This window comes from Tinamus guttatus, unplaced genomic scaffold, assembly GCF_059628265.1.
Source record: "Tinamus guttatus ecotype Peru unplaced genomic scaffold, ASM5962826v1 Tinamus_guttatus_pri_ptg001146l, whole genome shotgun sequence".
Lineage (NCBI taxonomy): Eukaryota > Metazoa > Chordata > Aves > Tinamiformes > Tinamidae > Tinamus > Tinamus guttatus.
Window position 1 is genome coordinate 100,649 of NW_028289680.1, and position 9,816 is coordinate 110,464.

At 58.7% G+C, this 9,816-nt stretch overlaps 1 protein-coding gene across 1 annotated transcript; it reads left to right on the forward strand.

Moving 5' to 3' along the window:
- Nucleotides 1-1,334: 1,334 nt before the first annotated feature.
- On the forward strand, nt 1,335-9,306 carry LOC104571540 (cytochrome P450 2G1-like). The gene is made up of 8 exons (XM_088538670.1): nt 1,335-1,479; nt 3,853-4,002; nt 4,072-4,232; nt 4,779-4,955; nt 5,036-5,177; nt 5,262-5,449; nt 8,916-9,057; nt 9,122-9,306. Exons 1-8 carry the CDS (start codon nt 1,353-1,355, stop codon nt 9,301-9,303), a joined length of 1,269 nt encoding a protein of 422 aa, XP_088394796.1. The 5' UTR covers nt 1,335-1,352; the 3' UTR covers nt 9,304-9,306.
- Nucleotides 9,307-9,816: the final 510 nt, after the last annotated feature.

Below are 9,816 nucleotides of genomic sequence, written 5' to 3' on the forward strand. Positions count from 1 at the left end.
AGTTAGGACCCCTTTCTCCCACCCAGATTCTGCATCTTTCCAAGCTATGACCCAGTTTTCCTGTGATATTCCAGGTTTTCCCATGCTAGAACCTGTTTTTCCCATGCTAGAACCCATTTTTTCCCATGCTAGAACCTGTCTTCCCAAGCTACGACCTGGTTTTCCTGTGATATTCCAGGTTTTCCCATGCTAGAACCTGTTTTTCCCACACTAGAACCCAGTTTTTCCCATACTAGAACCCATTTTTTCCCATGCTAGAACCCGTCTTCCCAAGCTACGACCTGGTTTTCCTGTGATATTCCAGGTTTTCCCATGCTAGAACCTGTTTTTCCCACACTAGAACCCAGTTTTTCCCATACTAGAACCCATTTTTTCCCATGCTAGAACCCATCTTCCCAAGCTACGACCCATTTTTCCTGTGATATTCCAGGTTTTCCCATGCTAAAACCTGTTTTTCCCACACTAGAACCCATTTTTTTCCCATGCTAGAACCCATCTTCCCAAGATATGACCCATTTTTCCTGTGATATTCCAGGTTTTCCCTTGCTAGAACCTGTTTTTCTCATGCTAGAACCCATTTTTCCCCATGCTAGAATCCATCTTCCCAAGATACGACCCCTTTTTTCCTGTGATATTCCAGGTTTTCCCACGCTAAAACATGTTTTTCCCATGCTAGAACCCATTTTTTCCCATGCTAGAACCCATCTTTCCAAGCTACGACCTGGTTTTCCTGCAACTCTCCAGGTTTTCCCAAGTTAGGACCCCTTTCTCCCACCCAGATTCTGCATCTTTCCAAGCTATGACCCAGTTTTCCTGTGATATTCCAGGTTTTCCCATGCTAGAACCTGTTTTTCCCATGCTAGAACCCCTTTTTTTCCTGCAAGGTTTTCCTGCAAGGCTCCACATTTCCCACGCTACGACCCATTTTTCCCACATGCATTCATCTTCCCACATATATCCCAGATCTCCCCAATCTAGAACCTCCTTTTCCCCCATGACTTCCAGCTTTTTCCACACTAGATGCACTTTTTCCAAGTTAGAACCCATTTTTCTTGCACAGATTCCAGATTTCCCTGAGCTAGTGCCCCCTTTTCCTGGCCTAGAACCCCTTTTTTTCCGGAACGCTCCAGCTTTTTCACACCACTATCCTTTTCTCCCCTATTTCCCTTCCTAATTCCCCTTTCCAACTCCGGACATTCCCGCGCCAGATGTTCCCCCATGCAGCTGTTCCCATTGCAAAGCCGCATTCCCGCCGTTCCAAGGGGGCTGCCCCGGCGTCCGCGGGGACGTCCCCACGCTGTCCCTTGTCCCCGCAGCTCCGTGCCACCTACGGCCCCGTGTTCACGGTGTACATGGGCAGCAAGCCGGTCGTGGTGCTGTGCGGCCACGCGGCCGTGCGCGAGGCGCTGGTGGAGCAGGCCGAGGCCTTCGGCGGCCGCGCGCAGATGCCCACGCTGAACGATTTCTTCCAGGAATACGGTTTGCAACCGCGGCGCTGCTGTGGGAGCTCGTGGGCCTTCACAGTGGGTTGCAAGGGGTTGCAGGGGGTTGCAAGTGTTCTCATGGGCTTGCAGAAGTTCACAGAGGCTTGCAGGGGTTTGCAGAGGCTTGCAAGAGTTCATAGAGGGTTGCAGGAGTTTACAGGGCTTGCAGAGACTTGCAAGAGTTCACAGGGGGTTTTAGGGGCTTGCAAGAGTTCACAGGGCCTTGCAAGAATTCACAGAGGCTTGCAGGGGGTTGCAGGGGTTTGCAAGAGTTTACAGGGGCTTGCAGGAGTTCATAGGGGCTTGCAGGGGCTTGCAGTAGTTCACAGGGGCTTGCAGGACCTTGCAGGAGTTCACAGGGGCTTGCAGGAGGTTGCAGGGGCTTGCAGGGCATTGCAAGAGTTCACAGGAGCTTGCAGGAGTTTTCACAGGGGCTTGCAGGGCCTTGCAAGAGTTCACAGGGGCTTGCAGGAGTTCACAGGGGCTTGTAGGACCTTGCAGGAGTTCACAGGGGCTTGCAGGGGGTTGCAGGGGCTTGCAGGGGGGTTGCAGGGGTTTGCAAGAGTTCACAGGGGCTTGCAGGACTTCACAGGGGCTTGCAGGGGTTGCAGGAGTTCACAGGGGCTTGCAGGGGGTTGCAAGAGTTCTTACAGGCTTGCAGGAGTTAACAGGGGCTTGCAGAGACTTGCAGGAGTTCACAGAGGCTTGCAGGGGGTTGCAGGGGGTTGCAAGAGTTCACAGGGGATTGCAGGAGTTCACAGGGGCTTGCAGGGGGTTGCAGGTCTTCATAGGGGCTTGCATGGGGTTGCAGGGGCTTGCAAGAGTTCACAGGGCCTTGCAGGGGGTTGGAGACACTTGCAGGAGTTTGCAGGCATGCACAGAGCCTTGCAGATGCTTACAGACACTTGCAGGGGCTTGCAGGTGTTCACAGGAGGTTGCAGGTGTTCACAGGGGCTTGCAGGGGGTTGGAGACAATTGCAGGAGCTTGCAGGTGTTCGCAGGAGCTTGCAGGTGTTCACAGGGCCTTGCAGGGGGTTGGAGACAATTGCAGGAACTTGCAGGTGTTCACAGGGCCTTGCAGGAGCTTGCAGGCACTCCCGGAGGGTTGCAGGAGCTTGCAGACACTGGCAGGCGCTCACAAGCGGTTGCAGATGCTTGCAGGGGGTTGCAGACACTTGCAGGCACTCCCAGGGGGTTGCAGATGCTTGCAGACGTTTGCAGGGGGTTGCAGGCACTCGCAGGGGGTTGCAGATGCTTGCAGGGGGTTGCAGGCGCTCACAGGGGGTTGCGGTCACTTGCAGGGGGTTGCAGATGCTTGCAGGGGGTTGCAGATGCTTGTAGGGGGTTGCAGGTGCTCACAGGGGGTTGCAGGTGCTTGGAGGGAGTTACAGGCACTTACAGGGGGGTTGCAGGCGCTTGCAGGGAGTTGCAGGCTCTTGCAGCGGGTTGCAGGTGCTCACAGGGGGTTGCAGGTGCTTGCAGGGAGTTACAGGCACTTACAGGGGGGTTGCAGGCGCTTGCAGGGCGTTGCAGACACTTGCAGCGGGTTGCAGGTGCTCACAGGGGGTTGCAGGTGCTTGCAGGGAGTTACAGGCACTTACAGGGGGGTTGCAGGCGCTTGCAGGGCGTTGCAGACACTTGCAGCGGGTTGCAGGTGCTCACAGGGGGTTGCAGGTGCTTGCAGGGAGTTACAGGCACTTACAGGGGGGTTGCAGGCGCTTGCAGGGCGTTGCAGACACTTGCAGGCACTCCCAGGGGGTTGCAGACGCTTGCAGACGCTTGCAGGGGGTTGCAGGCGCTCACAGGGGGTTGCAGGTGCTCACAGGGGGTTGCAGATGCTTGCAGGGGGTTGCAGACACTTACAGGGGGGTTGCAGGCGCTTGCAGGGGGTTGCAGATGCTTGCAGGGAGTTACAGGCACTTACAGGGGGGGTTGCAGGCACTCGCAGGGGGTTGCAGATGCTTGCAGGGCGTTGCAGATGCTTGTAGGGGGTTGCAGGTGCTCACAGGGGGTTGCAGGTACTTGCAGGGAGTTACAGGCACTTACAGGGGGGTTGCAGGCGCTTGCAGGGTGTTGCAGACACTTGCAAGGGGTTGCAGGCACTCACAGGGGGTTGCAGATGCTTGCAGGGGGTTGCAGACACTTACAGGGGGGTTGCAGGCGCTTGCAGGGGGTTGCAGACACTTGCAGGCACTCCCAGGGGGTTGCAGACGCTTGCAGGGGGTTGCAGGGGGTTGCAGGCGCTCACAGGGGGTTGCAGGTGGTTGCGGGCAATTGCAGGCACTCGCAGGGCATTGCAGATGCTTGCAGGTTGCTGCAGGGTGCTGCAGCGCTCGCGGTGCTCACACGGGCGCGCTTGGCCTCGCAGGGGTGGTGTTCGCCAACGGCGAGCGCTGGCGGCAGCTGCGGCGCTTCTCGCTCACCGTCCTGCGCGACTTCGGCATGGGCAAGCGCACCATCGAGGAGCGCATCCAGGAGGAGGCCACGTTCCTGCTGCGCGAGCTGCAGCGCACCCAAGGTGGGCACGGGGGGTCCCGCGGCGGGTCCCGATGTGGGGCCGCGCGAACCCGACCCGCTGTCCCCGCAGAGAAGCCCTTCGACCCCACGTACCTGCTGAGCCAGGCGGTGTCCAACGTCATCTGCTCCATCGTCTTCGGCAACCGCTTCGACTATGAGGACAAGGAATTCCAGGAGATGCTGCAGCTCATGAACGAGATCTTCCGCGAGATCAGCACGCCCCGGGCGCAGGTGGGCGCGCATGCAGGTGCAGTGCTGCATGGGTGCAGCGCTGCATGGTTGCAATGGTGCACGGATGCATCGTGCATAGTTGCTTCAGCACGTGTTTGCTTTGGTGCATCATTGCATGGGTGCACCAGCACATGGATGCATCAGCGCATGGATGCATTGGAATGCAGTTGCATTGGTGCATGCGTGCATAGGCGCATCAGCACACGGCTGCATCCATGCACGATTGCATCATCGCATGATTGCATTGGTGCATTGGCGCAGGCTTACAACGGGACAGGTTTGCATTGGTGCACAGTTGCGTAGAGGCACGGATGCATCGGCACACGGTTGCATCGGCGCACGGTTGCATGCACAAGCATGCAGGTGCATGGGCAGGTGCATAGCTGCTTGCATGGGCAGCTGAACCATTGCATCGATGCGCATGCGGCTGCATGGGTGGCTGCGCGCTTGCACGCACAGGCGCATGCAAGGAGCGCCCATGCATGCACGTGCGGCGGGAGGCACCGCTGCATGCGCATGCATGCGGTGCCTCTTTGCACGCCGCAGTTCCACGACATGAGCAACGGCCTCTTGGAGCTGCTGCCCGGGCCCCACCGCACGATCTCGCGGCTGCTCGAGCGCATGCGGCTCTTCGTCGCCCGCCGCGTGCGGCAAAACCGCGACACGCTCGACCCCGCCGCCCCCCGCGACTTCATCGACTGCTTCCTCCTGCAGATGGAGAAGGTGGGTGGGAGCGCCTGCAAAAACCCCCTCCCCTCCAGGGCATTTTGGTGCCATTTTCCCCATTTTTGGCGCTTCGCAAGGACAAGGACAAGCCGGGCTCGGAGTTCACCGAGCGCAACCTGGAGCTCACCACGCTCAACCTCTTCTTCGCCGGCACCGAGACCGTGAGCTCCACGCTGCGCTTCGGCTTCCTGTTCCTCATGAAGCACCCCGAGGTGCAAGGTGACAACGAGGAGGGGTGGGGACAGGGCAGGGGACATTATGGCAGCGGCGGGGGGGGTCCTACCCTGACCCCCCGCTTTGCAGAGAAGGTGCAGGAGGAGATTGCACGGGTGGTGGGCACCGCGCGCGCGCCCGCCGTGGAGGACCGCGCGCGCATGCCCTACACCGACGCCGTCATCCACGAGGTGCAGCGCGTCAGCGACCTGCTGCCCATGGACGTGCCCCACATGGTGACACGCGACACGCTCTTCCGCGGCTACCTGCTGCCCAAGGTGCGTGCCCGCGCCTTGCACGCTCGCGCCTTGCACGCTTGCACCTTGCACGCTTGCTCCTTGCATGCTTGCTCCTTGCATGCTTGTGGCTTGCTCCTTGCATGCTTGTGGCTTGCATGCTACCCCTTGCAGGCTTGTTCCTTGCAAGCTTGCTCTCTTATGCCTTGCACACTGCCCCTTGCACACTTGCACCTTGCATACCTGCTCCTTGCACGCTTGCTCCTTGCATGCTGCTCCTTGCACACTTGCTCCTTGCATGCTTGTGGCTTGCATGCTACCCCTTGCAGGCTTGTTCCTTGCAAGCTTGCTCTCTTATGCCTTGCACACTGCACCTTGCACACTTGCACCTTGCATACCTGCTCCTTGCACGCTTGCTCCTTGCATGCTGCTCCTTGCACGCTGCTCCTTGCATGCTTGTGGCTTGCTCCTTGCATGCTTGTGGCTTGCATGCTACCCCTTGCAGGCTTGTTCCTTGCAAGCTTGCTCTCTTATGCCTTGCACGCTGTCCCTTGCACACTTGTGCCTTGCATGCTCACACCTTGCACACTTGCTCCTTGCATGCTGCTCCTTGCATGCTGCTCCTTGCAGGCTTGTTCTCTTATGCCTTGCACGCTCACACCTTGCACACTTGTGCCTTGCATGCTTGTGGCTTGCAGGCTTGCTCTCTTATGCCTTGCACACTTGTGCCTTGCATGCTCGCTCCTTGCATGCTGCTCCTTGCACACATTTTCCATGTGTGCTGCCCCTTGCATGCTTGCTCCTTGCATACTTGTTCCTTGCATGCTGTCCCTTACATGCTTGTGCCTTGCACATCTGCTCCTCGCATACTTTTCCTTGCACACTGCCCCTTGCATGCTTGCTCCTTGCACACCTGTTCCTTGCACACATTTTCCATGCACGCTGCCCCTTGCATGGTTGCTCCTTGCACACCTGCTCCTTGCACACTTGTGCCTTGCACGCTGCCCCTTGCATACCTGCTCCTCGCACACTTGCTCCTTGCATGCTTGCTCCTTACACAATTGTTCCTTGCATGCCTGCTCCTCGCATACTTTTCCTTGCAGGCTGCTCCTTGCATGCTTGCTCCTTGCACACTTGCTCCTTCCATGCTTGCTCCCTGCACACGCGCTCCTTGCACCCACGCCGCATGGCCGTGCACGCCGCGCTGCTCTCGCCCCGTGCACTTTGCCCCTGCACAAGCTGCCCACGTGCTGCTCGCTCCCGTGCACCCTGTCCTGGCCCCGAGCACTGTCCCCGAGCGCTGTCCCCATGTCCCCGTGCACCTTGTCCCGTGCACGTCGCCCTCCAAACATTGCCTCAGCCTGCCCCGGGGCCCGTGCACGCCACCAGCCGCACGCCAACCCTTTGCACGCTTGCTCCTTGCACGCTTCCCTGGCCTGCTCTTGGGCACGCCGCATCCTTGCACGCTACCCCTGTGCATGCTGCACTCTTGCACGCTGCCCCTTTGCACCATGCAGCCCCAATGCACGCTGTGCTCTTGCTCGTGCTCTTTTGCATGCTGCTCCCTTGCACACTGCTGTCTTGCACACCTCTCTTGCACACTACTCCCTTGCACATTTCCCTTGCATGCTGTTCTCTTGCACGCCTCTTCCTTGCACACCACTCTTGTACACCACTCCCTTGCATGCCACTCACTTGCACACTTCTCTTGCACTCAGTTCCATTGCATGCCACTCTTGCACACCACTCCCTTGCACAATTCTCTTGCATGTTGCTCCCTTGCACACTGCTCTTGCACGCTGCACTCTTGCACGTCACTCCCTTGCACACTTCTCCCTTGCACACTGCTCTCTTGCACGTCACTCCCTTGCACGCTTCTCCCTTGCACGCTGCACTCTCTTGCACATCACTCCCTTGCACACTGCTCTTGCATGTTGCACTCTTGCAAGTCGCTCCCTTGCACACTGCTCTTGCAAGTCACTCTCTTGCATGCTGCACTCTTGCACGTCGCCCCCTTGCACACTGCTCTTGCACGCTGCACTCTTGCAAGTCGTTCCCTTGCACGCTTCTCCTTTGCACGCTGCACTCTTGCAAGTCGCCCCCTTGCACACTGCTCTTGCACGCTGCACTCTTGCAAGTCGCTCCCTTGCACACTGCTCTTGCAAGTCACTCTCTTGCATGCTGCACTCTTGCACGTCGCCCCCTTGCATACTGCTCTTGCACACTGCACTCTTGCAAGTCGTTCCCTTGCACACTTCTCCTTTGCACGCTGCACTCTTGCACGTCGCCCCCTTGCACACTGCTCTTGCACGCTGCACTCTTGCAAGTCACTCCCTTGCACACTGCTCTTACAAATCACTCTCTTGCATGCTGCACTCTTGCAAGTCGCTCCCTTGCACACTGCTCTTGCACGCTGCACTCTTGCAAGTCGTTCCCTTGCACGCTTCTCCTTTACACGCTGCACTCTTGCACGTCGCCCCCTTGCACACTGCTCTTGCACGCTGCACTCTTGCAAGTCGCTCCCTTGCACACTGCTCTTGCAAGTCACTCTCTTGCATGCTGCACTCTTGCAAGTCGCTCTCTTGCACACTGCTCTTGCACGCTGCACTCTTGCAAGTCACTCCCTTGCACACTGTTCTTGCAAGTCACTCTCTTGCATGCTGCACTCTTGCACGTCGCCCCCTTGCACACTGCTCTTGCACACTGCACTCTTGCACGTCACTCCCTTGCACACTGCTCTTGCACGCTGCACTCTTGCAAGTCACTCCCTTGCACACTGCTCTTGCACGCTGCACTCTTGCAAGTCGCTCCCTTGCACACTGCTCTTGCAAGTCACTCTCTTGCATGCTGCACTCTTGCACGTCGCCCCCTTGCACACTGCTCTTGCACGCTGCACTCTTGCAAGTCGTTCCCTTGCACGCTTCTCCTTTGCACGCTGCACTCTTGCACGTCGCCCCCTTGCACACTGCTCTTGCACGCTGCACTCTTGCAAGTCGCTCTCTTGCACACTGCTCTTGCAAGTCACTCTCTTGCACGCTGCACTCTTGCAAGTCGCTCCCTTGCACACTGCTCTTGCAAGTCACTCTCTTGCATGCTGCACTCTTGCAAGTCGCTCCCTTGCACACTGCTCTTGCACGCTGCACTCTTGCAAGTTGTTCCCTTGCACGCTTCTCCTTTGCACGCTGCACTCTTGCACGTCGCCCCCTTGCACACTGCTCTTGCATGCTGCACTCTTGCAAGTTGCTCCCTTGCACACTGCTCTTGCAAGTCACTCTCTTGCACGCTGCACTCTTGCAAGTCACTCCCTTGCACACTGCTCTTGCAAGTCACTCTCTTGCATGCTGCACTCTTGCAAGTCGCTCCCTTGCACACTGCTCTTGCACGCTGCACTCTTGCAAGTTGCTCCATTGCACGTCGCTCCCTTGCACGCCCCTCTTGCACGCCGCTCTCTTGCACGCCCCTCCGTGCCCCCGGGCACCGTGCCCGCCGCTGAACGCGCACCATGCAGGGCACCGAGGTGTACCCGCTGCTCAGCACGGCGCTGAACGACCCCGCCATGTTCGCCAACCCGCACGCCTTCGACCCCGGCAACTTCCTGGGCGCCGACGGCAGCTTCAAGAAGAACGAGGCCTTCGTGCCCTTCTCGTCCGGTAGGTGCCGGCGCCGGCGCCCGCTCCGGTGCCGCCGCGCGCTCCGACGCCGCCGTTCCCGCAGGGAAGCGCATCTGCCTGGGCGAGGCGCTGGCGCGCATGGAGCTCTTCCTCTTCCTCACGTCGGTGCTGCAGCGTTTCCGCCTGCAGCCGCTCGTGCCGCCGGCGGAGCTCAGCACGGCGCCGCGCGAACGCGGCTTCGGCACCATCCCGCCCGTCTACCAGCTCCGCGCGCTGCCGCGCTGAGCCCACGGCCCCGCTGCAAGGCCTCGCTGCAAGACTCCGTTGCAAATCCCCATTGCATGGCCCCGTTGCAAGACCCCCGCTGCAAAACCTCATTGCATGACCCCGTTGCAAAACGTCATTACACGACCCCGTTGCAAGACCTCGTTGCAAGACCTCATTGCACGACCCCATTGCAAAACGTCATTGCACGACCCCATTGCAACACCACGTTGCACGACCCCATTGCAACACCGCGTTGCACGACCCCATTGCACGACCCCATTGCAAGACCTCATTGCACGACCCCATTGCAACATCGCGTTGCACGACCCCATTGCAACAACGCGTTGCACGACCCCGTTGCAAAACCTCATTGCACGACCCCATTGCAAAACATCATTACACGACCCCATTGCAACACCGCGTTGCACGACCCCATTGCAACACCGCGTTGCACGACCTCATTGCACGACCCCATTGCAAGACCTCATTGCACGACCCCATTGCAAGACCTCATTGCACGACCCCGTTGCA